This window comes from Salmo salar, chromosome ssa19 (genome assembly GCF_905237065.1).
Source record: "Salmo salar chromosome ssa19, Ssal_v3.1, whole genome shotgun sequence".
Lineage (NCBI taxonomy): Eukaryota > Metazoa > Chordata > Actinopteri > Salmoniformes > Salmonidae > Salmo > Salmo salar.
Window position 1 is genome coordinate 43198709 of NC_059460.1, and position 19169 is coordinate 43217877.

General features: G+C 39.0%; 1 protein-coding gene across 1 annotated transcript in view; it reads right to left on the reverse strand.

Moving 5' to 3' along the window:
- LOC106578854 (growth arrest-specific protein 7) overlaps window positions 1-19169 on the reverse strand; it is a 124552-nt gene that overhangs the window by 88635 nt on the left and 16748 nt on the right. Inside the window, exon 2 of the mRNA XM_014158079.2 lies at window positions 15162-15279. Within this exon, the coding sequence (XP_014013554.1) occupies window positions 15162-15279 (118 nt within the window). The remainder of the gene's footprint in view (window positions 1-15161; window positions 15280-19169) is intronic.

Genomic DNA, 19169 nt, shown 5'->3' on the forward strand with positions numbered 1-19169 from the left:
ATTCAAAATAGTCTACATTGTCCCATTATAAATAGTCTGTATACTCCAATTCTAAATAGTCCACAACCTCCCATTCTAAATAGTACACATCCTCCCATTCTAAATAGTCTACATCCTCCCATTCTAAATAGTCTACTTCCTCCCATTCTAAATAGTCCATATCCTCCCATTCTAAATAGTCTACATCCTCCCATTCTAAATAGTCTACATCCTCCCATTATAAATAGTCCATATCCTCCCATGCTAAATCGTCTACATCCTCCCATTCTAAATAGTCTACATCCTCCCAATCAAAATAGTCCACAGCCTTCAATTCTAAATAGTCTACATCCTCCCATTCTAAATAGTCCACATCCTCCCATTCTAAATAGTCCACATCCTCCCAATCTAAATAGTCTACATCCTCCCAATCTAAATAGTGTACAACCTCCCATTCTAAATAGTCCACAACCTCCCATTCTAAATAGTCTACATTGTCCAATTCTAAATAGTCTGTATCCTCCAATTCTAAATAGTCCACAACCTCCCATTCTAAATAGTACACATCCTCCCATTCTAAATAGTCTACATCCTCCCATTCTAAATAGTCCACAGCATTCAATTCTAAATAGTCTACATCCTCCCAACCAAAATAGTCCACAGCCTTCCATTCTAAATAGTCTGTATCCTCCCATTCTAAATAGTCCACATCCTCCCATGCTAAATAGTCTACATTCTCCCATGCTAAAAAGTCTACATCCTCCCATTCTAAATAGTCTACATCCTCCCATTATAAATAGTCCACATTCTCCCATTCTAAATAGTCCACATCCTCCCATTCTAAATAGTCCACAACCTCCCATTCTAAATAGTCTACATCCTCATATTCTAAATAGTCCACATTCGCCCATTCTAAATAGTCCAGAACCTTCCATGCTAAATAGTCCACATCCTCCCATTATAAATAGCCCACATCCTCCCATGCTAAATAGTCTGTATCCTCCCAATCTAAATAGTCAACATAATTCGAATGTAAATAGTCTGTATCCTCCCATTCTAAAAAGTCCACAACCTCCCATTCTAAATAGTCTATACATTCCCATTCTAAATAGTCTACATCCTCCCATTCTAAATAGTCTACATCCTCCCATTATAAATAGTCCATATCCTCCCATGCTAAATATTCTACATCCTCCCATTCTAAATAGTCTACATCCTTGCATTCTAAATAGTCCACATTCTCCCATTCTAAATAGTCCACATCCTCCCATGCTAAATAGTCTACATCCTCCCATTATAAATAGTCCACATCCTCCCATTCTAAATAGTCTACAACCTCCCATACTAAATAGTCTACATCCTCCCATTCTAAACAGTCTACATCATCCCATTCTAAATAGTCCACGTCCTCCGATTATAAATAGTCCACATCCTCCCAATCTAAATAGTCTACACACTCCCAACAAAATAGTCTACAACCTCCCATTCTAAATAGTCCACAACCTCCCATTCAAAATAGTCTACATTGTCCCATTATAAATAGTCTGTATACTCCAATTCTAAATAGTCCACAACCTCCCATTCTAAATAGTACACATCCTCCCATTCTAAATAGTCTACATCCTCCCATTCTAAATAGTCTACTTCCTCCCATTCTAAATAGTCCATATCCTCCCATTCTAAATAGTCTACATCCTCCCATTCTAAATAGTCTACATCCTCCCATTATAAATAGTCCATATCCTCCCATGCTAAATCGTCTACATCCTTCCATTCTAAATAGTCTACATCCTCCCAACCAAAATAGTCCACAGCCTTCCATTCTAAATAGTCTGCATCCTCCCATTCTAAATAGTCCACATCCTCCCATTCTAAATAGTCCACATCCTCCCATTCTAAATAGTCCACATTCTCCCATTCTAAATAGTCCCTACATCCTCCCATTCTAAATAGTCCACAACCTCCCATTCTAAATAGTCTACATCCTCATATTCTAAATAGTCCACATTCGCCCATTCTAAATAGTCCAGAACCTTCCATGCTAAATAGTCCACATCCTCCCATTATAAATAGCCCACATCCTCCCATGCTAAATAGTCTGTATCCTCCCAATCTAAATAGTCAACATAATTCGAATGTAAATAGTCTGTATCCTCCCATTCTAAAAAGTCCACAACCTCCCATTCTAAATAGTCTATACATTCCCATGCTAAATAGTCTACATCCTCAAATTCTAAATAGTCTACATTCTCCCATTCTAAACAGTCTACATCATCCCATTCTAAATAGTCCACATCCTCCGATTCTAAATAGTCCACATCCTCCCAATCTAAATAGTCCACATCCTCCCAATCTAAATAGTCTGTATCCTCCAATTCTAAATAGTCCACAACCTCCCATTCTAAATAGTACACATCCTCCCATTCTAAATAGTCTACATCCTGCCATTCTAAATAGTCTACATCCTCCCATGCTAAATAGTCCACATCCTCCCATTCTAAATAGTCTACATCCTCCCATGCTAAAAAGTCTACATCCTCCAATTCTAAATAGTCTACATATTCCCATTCTAAATAGTCCACATTCTCCCATTCTAAATAGTCCACATCCTCCCATTCTAAATAGTCCACATCCTCCCATTCTAAATAGTCTAGATCCTCGCATTCTAAATAGTCCACATTCTCCCATTCTAAATAGTCCACGTCATCCCATGCTAAATAGTCCACATACTCCCATTATAAATAGCCCACATCCTCCCATGCTAAATAGTCTACATCCTCCCATTCTAAATAGTCTACATCTCCCCAATCAAAATAGTCTACATCCTCCCATTCTAAATAGTCCATATCCTCGCATTCTAAATAGTCTACATCCTCCCATGCTAAAAAGTCTACATCCTCCCATTCTAAATAGTCTACATCCTCCCATTCTAAATAGTCCACATTCTCCCATTCTAAATAGTCCACATCCTCCCATTCTAAATTGTCCACATCCTCACATGCTAAATAGTCTACATCCTCCCATTCTAAATAGTCTACATCCTCCCATGCTAAATAGTCTACATCCTCCCATTCTAAATAGTCTACATCCTCCCATTCTAAATATTCTACATCCTCCCATTCTAAATAGTCTACATCCTCCCATTCTAAATATTCTACATCCTCCCATTCTAAAAAGTCTACATCCATGCATTCTAAATAGTCCACATTCTCCCATTCTAAATAGTCCACATTCTCCCATGCTAAATAGTCCACATCCTCCCATTATAAATAGTCCACATCCTCCATGCTAAATAGTCTATCCTCCCATTCTAAATAGTCTACATCCTCCCAATCAAAATAGTTCACGGCCTTCCATTCTAAATAGTCTGTATCATCCCATTCTAAATAGTCCACATCCTCCCATACTAAATAGTCTACACCCTCCCATTCTAAATAGTCTACATCATCCCATTCTAAATAGTCCACGTCCTCCGATTCTAAATAGTCCACATCCTCCCAATCTAAATAGTCTACACACTCCCAACAAAATAGTCTACAACCTCCCATTCTAAATAGTCCACAACCTCCCATTCCAAATAGTCTACATAATCTCATTCTAAATAGTCTACACCCTCCCATTATAAATAGTCCATATCCTCCCATGCTAAATCGTCTACATCCTCCCATTCTAAACAGTCTACATCCTCCCAATCAAAATAGTCCACAGCCTTCTATTCTAAATAGTCTACATCCTCCCATTCTAATAGTCCACATCCTCCCATTCTAAATATTCTACATCCTCCCATTCTAAATAGTCTACATCCTCCCATTCTAAATATTCTACATCCTCCCATTCTAAAAGTCTACATCCATGCATTCTAAATAGTCCACATTCTCCCATTCTAAATAGTCCACATTCTCCCATGCTAAATAGTCCACATCCTCCCATTATAAATAGTCCACATCCTCCATGCTAAATAGTCTATCCTCCCATTCTAAATAGTCTACATCCTCCCAATCAAAATAGTTCACGGCCTTCCATTCTAAATAGTCTGTATCCTCCCATTCTAAATAGTCCACATCCTCCCATGCTAAATAGTCTACACCCTCCCATTCTAAATAGTCTACATCATCCCATTCTAAATAGTCCACGTCCTCCGATTCTAAATAGTCCACATCCTCCCAATCTAAATAGTCTACACACTCCCAACAAAATAGTCTACAACCTCCCATTCTAAATAGTCCACAACCTCCCATTCCAAATAGTATACATAATCTCATTCTAAATAGTCTACACCCTCCCATTCTAAATAGTCCACATCGTCCCATTATAAATAGTCCATATCCTCCCATGCTAAATCGTCTACATCCTCCCATTCTAAACAGTCTACATCCTCCCAATCAAAATAGTCCACAGCCTTCTATTCTAAATAGTCTATATCCTCCCATTCTAAATAGTCCACATCCTCCGATTCTAAATAGTCCACATCCTCCCAATCTAAATAGTCTACATCCTCCCAATCTAAATAGTGTACAACCTCCCATTCTAAATAGTCCACAACCTCCCATTCAAAATAGTCTACATTGTCCAATTCTAAATAGTCTGTATCCTCCAATTCTAAATAGTCCACAACCTCCCATTCTAAATAGTACACATCCTCCCATTCTAAATAGTCTACATCCTCCCATTCTAAATAGTCCACAGCCTTCAATTCTAAATAGTCTAAATCCTCCCATTCTAAATAGTCCATATCCTCCCATGCTAAATAGTCTACATCCTCCCATTCTAAATAGTCCACATCCTCCCAATCTAAATAGTCTATATCCTCCCATTCTAAGTAGTGCACATCCTGCCATTCTAAATAGTCTACATCCTCCCATTCTAAATAGTCCACATCCTCCCATGCTAAATAGTCTACATCCTCCCATTCTAAATAGTCTACATCCTCCCTTTCTAAAAAGTCTAAATCATCCCATTCTAAATAGTCCACATCCTCCAAATCTAAATAGTCCACATCCTCCCAATCTAAATAGTCTCTAACCTCCCATTCTAAATTATCCACAACCTCACATTCGAAATAGTCTACATCCTCCGATTTTAAATAGTCCACAACCTCCCATTCTAAATAGTCCACAACCTCACATTCTAAATAGTCTACATCCTCCCAATCTAAATAGTCTAAAACCTCCCATTCCAAATAGTCCACAACCTCCCATTCTAAATAGTCTACATCCTCCCATTCTAAATAGTCTACATCCTCGCATTATAAATAGTCCACATTCTCCCATTCTAAATAGTCTACATCCTCCCAATCTAAATAGTCTAAAACCTCCCATTCCAAATAGTTCACAACCTCCCATTCTAAATAGTCCACAACCTCCCATTCAAAATAGTCTACATTGTCCCATTATAAATAGTCTGTATACTCCAATTCTAAATAGTCCACAACCTCCCATTCTAAATAGTACACATCCTCCCATTCTAAATAGTCTACATCCTCCCATTCTAAATAGTCTACTTCCTCCCATTCTAAATAGTCCATATCCTCCCATTCTAAATAGTCTACATCCTCCCATTCTAAATAGTCTACATCCTCCCATTATAAATAGTCCATATCCTCCCATGCTAAATATTCTACATCCTCCCATTCTAAATAGTCTACATCCTTGCATTCTAAATAGTCCACATTCTCCCATTCTAAATAGTCCACATCCTCCCATGCTAAATAGTCTACATCCTCCCATTATAAATAGTCCACATCCTCCCATTCTAAATAGTCTACAACCTCCCATACTAAATAGTCTACATCCTCCCATTCTAAACAGTCTACATCATCCCATTCTAAATAGTCCACGTCCTCCGATTCTAAATAGTCCACATCCTCCCAATCTAAATAGTCTACACACTCCCAACAAAATAGTCTACAACCTCCCATTCTAAATAGTCCACAACCTCCCATTCAAAATAGTCTACATTGTCCCATTATAAATAGTCTGTATACTCCAATTCTAAATAGTCCACAACCTCCCATTCTAAATAGTACACATCCTCCCATTCTAAATAGTCTACATCCTCCCATTCTAAATAGTCTACTTCCTCCCATTCTAAATAGTCCATATCCTCCCATTCTAAATAGTCTACATCCTCCCATTCTAAATAGTCTACATCCTCCCATTATAAATAGTCCATATCCTCCCATGCTAAATCGTCTACATCCTCCCATTCTAAATAGTCTACATCCTCCCAATCAAAATAGTCCACAGCCTTCAATTCTAAATAGTCTACATCCTCCCATTCTAAATAGTCCACATCCTCCCATTCTAAATAGTCCACATCCTCCCAATCTAAATAGTCTACATCCTCCCAATCTAAATAGTGTACAACCTCCCATTCTAAATAGTCCACAACCTCCCATTCTAAATAGTCTACATTGTCCAATTCTAAATAGTCTGTATCCTCCAATTCTAAATAGTCCACAACCTCCCATTCTAAATAGTCTAAATCCTCCCATTCTAAATATTATACATCCTCCCATTCTAAATAGTACACATCCTCCCGATCTAAATAGTCTACATCCTCCCAACCAAAATAGTCCACAGCCTTCCATTCTAAATAGTCTGTATCCTCCCATTCTAAATAGTCCACATCCTCCCATGCTAAATAGTCTACATTCTCCCATGCTAAAAAGTCTACATCCTCCCATTCTAAATAGTCTACATCCTCCCATTATAAATAGTCCACATTCTCCCATTCTAAATAGTCCACATCCTCCCATTCTAAATAGTCCACAACCTCCCATTCTAAATAGTCTACATCCTCATATTCTAAATAGTCCACATTCGCCCATTCTAAATAGTCCAGAACCTTCCATGCTAAATAGTCCACATCCTCCCATTATAAATAGCCCACATCCTCCCATGCTAAATAGTCTGTATCCTCCCAATCTAAATAGTCAACATAATTCGAATGTAAATAGTCTGTATCCTCCCATTCTAAAAAGTCCACAACCTCCCATTCTAAATAGTCTATACATTCCCATGCTAAATAGTCTACATCCTCAAATTCTAAATAGTCTACATTCTCCCATTCTAAACAGTCTACATCATCCCATTCTAAATAGTCCACATCCTCCGATTCTAAATAGTCCACATCCTCCCAATCTAAATAGTCCACATCCTCCCAATCTAAATAGTCTACATCCTCCCATTCTAAATAGTCCACAACCTCCCATTCTAAATTGTCCACATTGTCCCATTCTAAATAGTCTGTATCCTCCAATTCTAAATAGTCCACAACCTCCCATTCTAAATAGTACACATCCTCCCATTCTAAATAGTCTACATCCTGCCATTCTAAATAGTCTACATCCTCCCATGCTAAATAGTCCACATCCTCCCATTCTAAATAGTCTACATCCTCCCATGCTAAAAAGTCTACATCCTCCAATTCTAAATAGTCTACATATTCCCATTCTAAATAGTCCACATTCTCCCATTCTAAATAGTCCACATCCTCCCATTCTAAATAGTCCACATCCTCCCATTCTAAATAGTCTAGATCCTCGCATTCTAAATAGTCCACATTCTCCCATTCTAAATAGTCCACGTCATCCCATGCTAAATAGTCCACATACTCCCATTATAAATAGCCCACATCCTCCCATGCTAAATAGTCTACATCCTCCCATTCTAAATAGTCTACATCTCCCCAATCAAAATAGTCTACATCCTCCCATTCTAAATAGTCCATATCCTCGCATTCTAAATAGTCTACATCCTCCCATGCTAAAAAGTCTACATCCTCCCATTCTAAATAGTCTACATCCTCCCATTCTAAATAGTCCACATTCTCCCATTCTAAATAGTCCACATCCTCCCATTCTAAATTGTCCACATCCTCACATGCTAAATAGTCTACATCCTCCCATTCTAAATAGTCTACATCCTCCCATGCTAAATAGTCTACATCCTCCCATTCTAAATAGTCTACGTCCTCCCATTCTAAATATTCTACATCCTCCCATTCTAAATAGTCTACATCCTCCCATTCTAAATATTCTACATCCTCCCATTCTAAAAAGTCTACATCCATGCATTCTAAATAGTCCACATTCTCCCATTCTAAATAGTCCACATTCTCCCATGCTAAATAGTCCACATCCTCCCATTATAAATAGTCCACATCCTCCATGCTAAATAGTCTATCCTCCCATTCTAAATAGTCTACATCCTCCCAATCAAAATAGTTCACGGCCTTCCATTCTAAATAGTCTGTATCATCCCATTCTAAATAGTCCACATCCTCCCATACTAAATAGTCTACACCCTCCCATTCTAAATAGTCTACATCATCCCATTCTAAATAGTCCACGTCCTCCGATTCTAAATAGTCCACATCCTCCCAATCTAAATAGTCTACACACTCCCAACAAAATAGTCTACAACCTCCCATTCTAAATAGTCCACAACCTCCCATTCCAAATAGTCTACATAATCTCATTCTAAATAGTCTACACCCTCCCATTATAAATAGTCCATATCCTCCCATGCTAAATCGTCTACATCCTCCCATTCTAAACAGTCTACATCCTCCCAATCAAAATAGTCCACAGCCTTCTATTCTAAATAGTCTACATCCTCCCATTCTAAATAGTCCACATCCTCCCATTCTAAATATTCTACATCCTCCCATTCTAAATAGTCTACATCCTCCCATTCTAAATATTCTACATCCTCCCATTCTAAAAAGTCTACATCCATGCATTCTAAATAGTCCACATTCTCCCATTCTAAATAGTCCACATTCTCCCATGCTAAATAGTCCACATCCTCCCATTATAAATAGTCCACATCCTCCATGCTAAATAGTCTATCCTCCCATTCTAAATAGTCTACATCCTCCCAATCAAAATAGTTCACGGCCTTCCATTCTAAATAGTCTGTATCCTCCCATTCTAAATAGTCCACATCCTCCCATGCTAAATAGTCTACACCCTCCCATTCTAAATAGTCTACATCATCCCATTCTAAATAGTCCACGTCCTCCGATTCTAAATAGTCCACATCCTCCCAATCTAAATAGTCTACATACTCCCAAGCTAAATAGTCTACAACCTCCCATTCTAAATAGTCCACAACCTCCCATTCCAAATAGTATACATAATCTCATTCTAAATAGTCTACACCCTCCCATTCTAAATAGTCCACATCGTCCCATTATAAATAGTCCATATCCTCCCATGCTAAATCGTCTACATCCTCCCATTCTAAACAGTCTACATCCTCCCAATCAAAATAGTCCACAGCCTTCTATTCTAAATAGTCTACATCCTCCCATTCTAAATAGTCCACATCCTCCGAATCTAAATATCCCACATCCTCCCAATCTAAATAGTCTACATCCTCCCAATCTAAATAGTGTACAACCTCCCATTCTAAATAGTCCACAACCTCCCATTCAAAATAGTCTACATTGTCCAATTCTAAATAGTCTGTATCCTCCAATTCTAAATAGTCCACAACCTCCCATTCTAAATAGTACACATCCTCCCATTCTAAATAGTCTACATCCTCCCATTCTAAATAGTCCACAGCCTTCAATTCTAAATAGTCTAAATCCTCCCATTCTAAATAGTCCATATCCTCCCATGCTAAATAGTCTACATCCTCCCATTCTAAATAGTCCACATCCTCCCAATCTAAATAGTCTATATCCTCCCATTCTAAGTAGTGCACATCCTGCCATTCTAAATAGTCTACATCCTCCCATTCTAAATAGTCCACATCCTCCCATGCTAAATAGTCTACATCCTCCCATTCTAAATAGTCTACATCCTCCCTTTCTAAAAAGTCTAAATCATCCCATTCTAAATAGTCCACATCCTCCAAATCTAAATAGTCCACATCCTCCCAATCTAAATAGTCTACAACCTCCCATTCTAAATTATCCACAACCTCACATTCGAAATAGTCTACATCCTCCGATTTTAAATAGTCCACAACCTCCCATTCTAAATAGTCCACAACCTCACATTCTAAATAGTCTACATCCTCCCAATCTAAATAGTCTAAAACCTCCCATTCCAAATAGTCCACAACCTCCCATTCTAAATAGTCTACATCCTCCCATTCTAAATAGTCTACATCCTCGCATTATAAATAGTCCACATTCTCCCATTCTAAATAGTCTACATCCTCCCAATCTAAATAGTCTAAAACCTCCCATTCCAAATAGTTCACAACCTCCCATTCTAAATAGTCTACATCCTCCCATTCTAAATAGTCTACATCCTCCCAATCTAAATAGTCCACAGCCTTCAATTCTAAATAGTCAACAATCTCCCATTCTAAATAGTCTATATCCTCCATTCTAAATAGTCTACATCCTCGCATTATAAATAGTCCACATTCTCCCATTCTAAATAGTCTACATCCTCCCAATCTAAATAGGATACATCCTCCCAATCTAAATAGTCTACAACCTCCCATTCTAAATAGTCCACAACTTCACATTCTAAATAGTCCACATTCTCCCATTCTAAATAGTCTACATCCTCCCATTCTAAACAGTCTACATCCTCCCATTCTAAATAGTCCACATCCACCCATTCTAAATAGTCCACAACCTCCCAATCTAAATAGTCTACATCCTCCCAATCTAAATAGTCTACATCCTCCCCTTCTAAATAGTCTACATCCTCCCATCTAAATAGTCCACATTCTCCCATTCTAAATAGTCCACATTCTCCCATTCTAAATAGTCTACATCCTCCCATTCTAAATAGTCAACCATCTCCCATTCTAAATAGTCTATATCCTCCATTCTAAATAGTCTACATCCTCGCATTATAAATAGTCCACATTCTCCCATTCTAAATAGTCTACATCCTCCCAATCTAAATAGGATACATCCTCCCAATCTAAATAGTCTACATCCTCCCATTCTAAATAGTCCACATCCTCCCAATCTAAATAGTCTATATCCTCCCATTCTAAGTAGTGCACATCCTGCCATTCTAAATAGTCTACATCCTCCCTTTCTAAAAAGTCTAAATCATCCCATTCTAAATAGTCCACATCCTCCAAATCTAAATAGTCCACATCCTCCCAATCTAAATAGTCTACAACCTCCCATTCTAAATTATCCACAACCTCACATTCTAAATAGTCTACATCCTCCGATTTTAAATAGTCCACAACCTCCCATTCTAAATAGTCCACAACCTCACATTCTAAATAGTCTACATCCTCCCAATCTAAATAGTCTAAAACCTCCCATTCCAAATAGTCCACAACCTCCCATTCTAAATAGTCTACATCCTCCCATTCTAAATAGTCTACATCCTCGCATTATAAATAGTCCACATTCTCCCATTCTAAATAGTCTACATCCTCCCAATCTAAATAGTCTAAAACCTCCCATTCCAAATAGTTCACAACCTCCCATTCTAAATAGTCTACATCCTCCCATTCTAAATAGTCTACATCCTCCCAATCTAAATAGTCCACAGCCTTCAATTCTAAATAGTCAACAATCTCCCATTCTAAATAGTCTATATCCTCCATTCTAAATAGTCTACATCCTCGCATTATAAATAGTCCACATTCTCCCATTCTAAATAGTCTACATCCTCCCAATCTAAATAGGATACATCGTCCCAATCTAAATAGTCTACAACCTCCCATTCTAAATAGTCCACAACTTCACATTCTAAATAGTCCACATTCTCCCATTCTAAATAGTCTACATCCTCCCATTCTAAACAGTCTACATCCTCCCATTCTAAATAGTCCACATTCACCCATTCTAAATAGTCCACAACCTCCCAATCTAAATAGTCTACATCCTCCCAATCTAAATAGTCTACATCCTCCCCTTCTAAATAGTCTACATCCTCCCATCTAAATAGTCCACATTCTCCCATTCTAAATAGTCCACATTCTCCCATTCTAAATAGTCTACATCCTCCCATTCTAAATCGTCAACAATCTCCCATTCTAAATAGTCTATATCCTCCATTCTAAATAGTCTACATCCTCGCATTATAAATAGTCCACATTCTCCCATTCTAAATAGTCTACATCCTCCCAATCTAAATAGGATACATCCTCCCAATCTAAATAGTCTACAACCTCCCATTCTAAATAGTCCACAACTTCACATTCTAAATAGTCTATATCCTCCCATTCTAAGTAGTGCACATCCTGCCATTCTAAATAGTCTACATCCTCCCTTTCTAAAAAGTCTAAATCATCCCATTCTAAATAGTCCACATCCTCCAAATCTAAATAGTCCACATCCTCCCAATCTAAATAGTCTACAACCTCCCATTCTAAATTATCCACAACCTCACATTCTAAATAGTCTACATCCTCCGATTTTAAATAGTCCACAACCTCCCATTCTAAATAGTCCACAACCTCACATTCTAAATAGTCTACATCCTCCCAATCTAAATAGTCTAAAACCTCCCATTCCAAATAGTCCACATCCTCCCATTCTAAATAGTCTACATCCTCGCATTATAAATAGTCCACATTCTCCCATTCTAAATAGTCTACATCCTCCCAATCTAAATAGTCTAAAACCTCCCATTCCAAATAGTTCACAACCTCCCATTCTAAATAGTCTACATCCTCCCATTCTAAATAGTCTACATCCTCCCAATCTAAATAGTCCACAGCCTTCAATTCTAAATAGTCAACAATCTCCCATTCTAAATAGTCTATATCCTCCATTCTAAATAGTCTACATCCTCGCATTATAAATAGTCCACATTCTCCCATTCTAAATAGTCTACATCCTCCCAATCTAAATAGGATACATCGTCCCAATCTAAATAGTCTACAACCTCCCATTCTAAATAGTCCACAACTTCACATTCTAAATAGTCCACATTCTCCCATTCTAAATAGTCTACATCCTCCCATTCTAAACAGTCTACATCCTCCCATTCTAAATAGTCCACATTCACCCATTCTAAATAGTCCACAACCTCCCAATCTAAATAGTCTACATCCTCCCAATCTAAATAGTCTACATCCTCCCCTTCTAAATAGTCTACATCCTCCCATCTAAATAGTCCACATTCTCCCATTCTAAATAGTCCACATTCTCCCATTCTAAATAGTCTACATCCTCCCATTCTAAATAGTCTACTTCCTCCCATTCTAAATAGTCTACATTCTCCCATGATGCCTATTTTACTTCTCCTCAAAATATAACCAGAATCTGTAAACTCAGAACCTGAACTTCATTAATTTATTCTCTCTCCCTCTCTCCCTCTCTGAGAGCTGCCAGCCGAGCAGGAAAATAACATCCCCCAGGAGGTCTCCCATTTCTTTTCACACCATCATATAATTACTTCACGTTTCCCCCTGAGTTCATTTAAGGTCAGTAAATCAATACTTCCCCTGTCCCTGTCTTGTTCTTAACAGAGGAAAGCACTGTGTTGGTTTCTCAGTCTCTGTGTTTCTCTGTCCCTGTGTGTGTGTGTTTGAGTGGTGGTGCTGGGAAAAGAGACAGACAGCTAATTGTGTTGACAGAGACAATGGTGTGAAGAGGAGAGAAGAAGAGATATCTTCCCCAAGTCTATGATGTGCCTCAACACCCAGCAGTACGTCAGATGCCTCAGCAGTCAGCTAGAGCTCATTGACATTTTTATGTAAATCAAATCAAGTTTGATTTGTCACATGCGCCAAATATAACAGGTGTAGACCTTACCATGAAATGGTTACTTAAAAACCCTTAACCAACATTGCACTTTTAAGAAAATATTTACTAAATAAACTAAAGTAACAGTGTACAGTGAGATGTCTCATTGACATTGTTATGTAACAGTAGTACATTGAACATCTCATTGACATTGTTATGTAACAGCACTACATTGAACATCTCATTGACATTGTTATGTAACAGTAGGTCATTGAACATCTCATTGACATTGTTATGTGCAGTAGGGCATTGAACATCTCATTGACATTGTTATGTAACAGCGCTACATTGAACATCTCATTGACATTGTTATGTAACAGTAGGGCATTGAACATTTCATTGTCATTGAGTTTCACTCAAACCAACTGTCAAAATCTCTGGATTAATATGAATCAACCTACCTTATGCAATACATGGACAGTGCCTTCAGAAAGTATTCTTGTAAGCCCATGTGGGCTGGGCACCGGTAGGTGTATAACACTATAAATCAATAATTCGTGCCCTTTGACTTATTACACATTTTGTTGTGTTATAGCCTGAAATCAAAACGGATAAAAATATAAAAAATATCACTCATCTACACACAATACCCCATAATGACAAAGTGAAAAGATGTTTTTAGACATTTTTGCAAATGTATTGACAATTAAATACAGACATATCTAATTTCAATAAGTATTCACACCCCTGAGTCAATACTTTGTTGAAGCCCCTTTGGCAGAAATTACAGCTGTGAGTGTTTCTGGGTAAGTCCCTATGAGCTTTTCACACCTGGATTGTGCAACATTTACCCATTATTCTTAAAAAAAAAAAAATCATGCTCTGTCAAATTGGTTGTTAATCGTTGCTAGACAACCATTTTCAGAGCTTGACATAATTTGTTAAGTAGATTTTAGTCAAAACTGTAACTCGGTCACTCAAGAACATTCACTGTCTTCTTGGTAAGCAACTGCAGTGGAGATTTGGCCTTGTGTTTTAGGTTATTGTCTTGCTGAAAAGTGAATTCATCTCCCAGCGTCTGGTGGAAAGCAGACCGAACCAGGTTTTCCTCTACGATTTTGCCTGTGCTTAGCTCCATTCCATTTCTTTTGTATCCTGAAAAACTCCCCAGTCCTTAACTATTAAAATGATTTTAATTCAGTACAGGCTTCCTTCTTTTCACAGAGATGAGGTGGTCATTCAAAAATCATGTTAAACATTATTATTGCACACAGTGAGTCCATGCAACTTATTATGTGACTTGTGAAGCAAATGTTTACTCCCAAACTTATTTAGGCTTTCCATAACAAAGGGGTTGAATGCTTATTGACTCAAGACATTTCAGCTTTTCATTTTTATTTATTTGACATTATGGGGTATTGTGTGTAGGTCAGAGACAAACAATCTCAATTTAATCAATTTTAAATTCAGGCTGTAACACCACAAAATGTGTAAAAAGTCAAGAGGTGTGAATACTTTCTGAAGGCACTGTATATCAGTCTCCTTACCATTGCTGGAGGTGTTGACATAGTAACGCCGGCCTTGTGGTGACATGTAGCACTTCCAGTGTTGAGGGAGAGGCTCTCCGACGTCCTCAACCGGCAGTGAGGTCATAGACGCAGTTTTCTGTCAAAACAGATAAAGACGTAAAAATATGAATAAAATGGACATAAGGTCTTTCAGCTTTCACACAAGTCTTTTATTTCTAGCTCATTTCACAATGACATCATTGGCGGAAATACTGTGGTATATTTAAGCAATAAGGCCCGAGGAGGTGTGATATATGGCCAATATACCACGGATAAGGGCTGTGTCCAGGATCTCCAAGTTGCGTCATGCGTAATAACAGCCCTTAGTCATTGTATTTTGGCCATATACCACAAACCCCCGAGGTGCCTTATTGCTATTATGAACTGGTGTAAATAGAGCAGTAAAAATAAATGTTTTGTTATACCTGTGGTATACGGTCTGATATACCACGGCTGTCAGCCAATCGGCATTCAGGGCTCAAACCATCAAGTTTATAATGCAATACTAAGAACAACAAACAACTACAGCCAGTCTGCTATTGGCCAGGCATGATAGAACTGATTGGAGGTGCATGCACACACATATGTCCGCATACATTTTAAATCATTTATTTGAATCCTCCAATCAAATTTACAAAAAAAAGATCCAAACATTTCAATGGTCCCTGTATGCATGGCACTCAAGGGTACAGAAAGCACCTCCTTCTCCAAACAGCAAGGCTGCCCGCGAAAGCTGAAACAGAGCAGTACCTAGCCAATTTCTTTGCTGGCGGTGTTCTGCTGCAGTAGTTTATGTGTCGGGGGGCTAGGGTCAGTCTGTTGCATCTGGAGTATTTCTCTTGTCTTATCCGGTGTCCTGTGTGAATTTAAATATGCTCTCTCTAATTCTCTCTTTCTCTCTTTCTCTCTTTCTGTCTTTCTCTCGGAGGACCTGAGCCCTAGGACCATGCCTCAGGACTACCTGGTATGATGACTCCTTGCTGTCCCCAGTCCACCTGGCCGTGCTGCTGCTCCAGTTTCAACTGTTCTGCCTGTGGCTATGGAACCCTGACCTGTTCACCGGACGTGCTTGTTGCACCCTCGACAACTACTATGATTATTATTATTTGACCATGCTGGTCATTTATGAACATTTTAACATTTTAACATCTTGACCATGTTCTGTTATAATATCCACCCTGCACAGCCAGAAGAGCACTGGCCACCCCTCATAGCCTGGTTCCTCTCTAGGTTTCTTCCTAGGTTTTTGGCCTTTCTAGGGAGTTTTTCCTAGGGAGTTTTTCCTAGCCACCGTGCTTCTTTCACATGCTTTGCTTGCTGTTTGGGGTTTTAGGCTGGGTTTCTGTACAGCACTTTGAGATATCAGCTGATGTACGAAGGGCTATATAAAATAAATTTGATTTGATGATTTGATTTGATTTGCCCTAGTTTTTGTCAGAGCCACCAGCTTGCACCGCCACCTGAGGCTGTCCAAGCGTGAAACAGGGGCTGGTATTTAAGCAGCTTCTCTGAAAAGGTCTTCTACACGTAGCCGTCCAATGAGCAGCCCACTTCCAAAAATGAACACCTCCCCCTGGCCTCCCCCCACAACAATGATATCTGGGGTATTTGGCACACAGGAAAACACATCAATATCAACATCAAACCAGCTTCCCCTTACACAAGAATGTTTATGCATGTGTGGTGTGGGTGAGACTACTTGCCTCACCTTGCTGGCTATTAGGTCAACAAGGCGGTCATGTCTAGCACTGTACAAATCCTTGTATGAACAGCAGCCATTTACAACAGCGGCAATGGATTACATTTGACTCACGTAGAATACAAAATGGGTCACGCACACACACACACACACACACACACACACACACACACACACACACACACACACACACACACACACACACACACACACACACACACACACACACACACACACACACACACACACACAAGTCACTGTATAGCCAACTCTGGCCAGATGCTACTGATTAAAACACCATGGCTCAGCATAAGGTCAAAACCATTGTAACATGTTATTGTGCTTGGGAAAACTGGCTGAAATTCCTTAACAATTACTCTCTGTTATTGGAGCGGATGCCAAGTTGCTCAAGCGACTTTAAGAGATAGGTTTTAGTGGGTGTAAGGAAACTTAACCGGAGTGATTCAGGAGAGTTCTATGTACACGTTAAGGTCTTTAACCATTACGTCACTGCATGTCTACAGAGGGATAAAGGGACAGCTATGCTTGAGACATCTTATTAGTTCATGGGAACCCTGGATGACGTCCAGGTGAGGTATTCCAACATCATATATGCTCATTCACAGACCTACTACTGTAATTCTTCACTTTTACATACATCTATGTAATCATCCCCAAAGCCATCCCCAAAGCCAACACCTCCTTTGGCTGCCTTTCCTTCCAGTTCTCTGCTGCCTATGACTGGAACGAATTGCAAAAATCACTGAAGCTGGAGACTTATATCTCCCTCACTAACTTTAAGAGTCAGCTGTCAGAGCAGCTTACTGATCGCTGCAGCTGCACACAGCCCATTTGTAAATAGCCCATCCAACCAACTACCTACCTCATCCCCATATTTTTTTGTGTTTTTCTGCTCTTTTGCACACCAGTATTTCTAATTGCACATCCTCATCTGCACATATATCACTCCAGTGTAAATTGCTAAATTGTAATTACTTCGCCACTATTGGCCTATTTATTGCCTTACCTCCTTACTTCATTTGCACACACTGTATACAGATTTTTCTATTGTGTTATTGACTGTACGTTTGTTTATCCCATGTGTAACTCTGTGTTGTTGTTTTTGTCACACTGCTTTGCTTAATCTTGGCCAGGTCGCACTTGGAAATGAGAACTTGTTCTCACCTGGCCTACCTGGTTAAATAAAAAATCTAATCCCTCTCAAGATTATGCTTAGCTAAACATGATGTGTTGGTTGGTATGTTGGTGATTTACATTTTAGTCATTTAGCAGACGCTCTTATCCAGAGCGACTTACAGTAGTGAATGCATACATTTCATTTCACACATTTTTTTGTTGTACTAGCCCCCCGTGAGAATCGAACCCACAACCCTGGCGTTGCACACACCATGCTGGCGTTGCAAACACCATGCTCTACCAACTGAGCCACAGGGAAGCTTGGTGATGGGTGGTTGGTTGGTGATGGTTAGTTGGTTGGTTGGCTGAAGTAAAAGCCTGCACACCCCTCCCACCCTCCAGGTTCAAGGCTGATGACCACTGAATGAAACAAGTAACAGGGAATGCATGCAACTTGAGTCCTAAATATTTGACCAGTCATAATTCCATCAAGTTGGAGTGCAAGAAATGTGTTATGAAACATGTTATCAGCTCTAGCATGCATCATCACCACCATTATGCAGAAGCCAACAAAACCTATTGTTTCTGATTTAATAGACAGCTTGCTCTTCATTTTTCAGTTTTGAAAGGGATGAGTCAGCATTCTTCAATGTTAAAATGAGTTGGGAGGAACAGAGTCTAACATGAATGAATCACAGAAAATGTCCCTAAGAGAAAAATCTAACATCAACACAGACATATCACCACAATCCCTCACTAGTGCTACTAGGGCTACTTAGTCATCAACGATGACATCAACAATGTGCAGGATTAACTTCTATCATTGAAGACAGAAACTGTCGCTCAAGAGAGATTCTTCTTTATCTGTACCTCTCAAAATGAAATCATGCCATTCAATGCTTTCCTGGAAAAGAGAAGCTGAGAAGAGAAGAAGAGAGGAGGAGAGGACAGGTGAATAGAGGAGAGGAGAGGAGAGGAGAGGAGAAGAAGAGAGGAGGAGAAGACAGGAGAATAGAGGAGAGGACAGGAGAATAGAGGAGAGGACAGGAGGAGAGGACAGGAGAGGAGAGGAGTAATGGAAAATATGATTAAAGGTTTGACTAAATGATTTCACTCTGAAACCATATAACTTTGTGAAAGGGGTTAAAAAA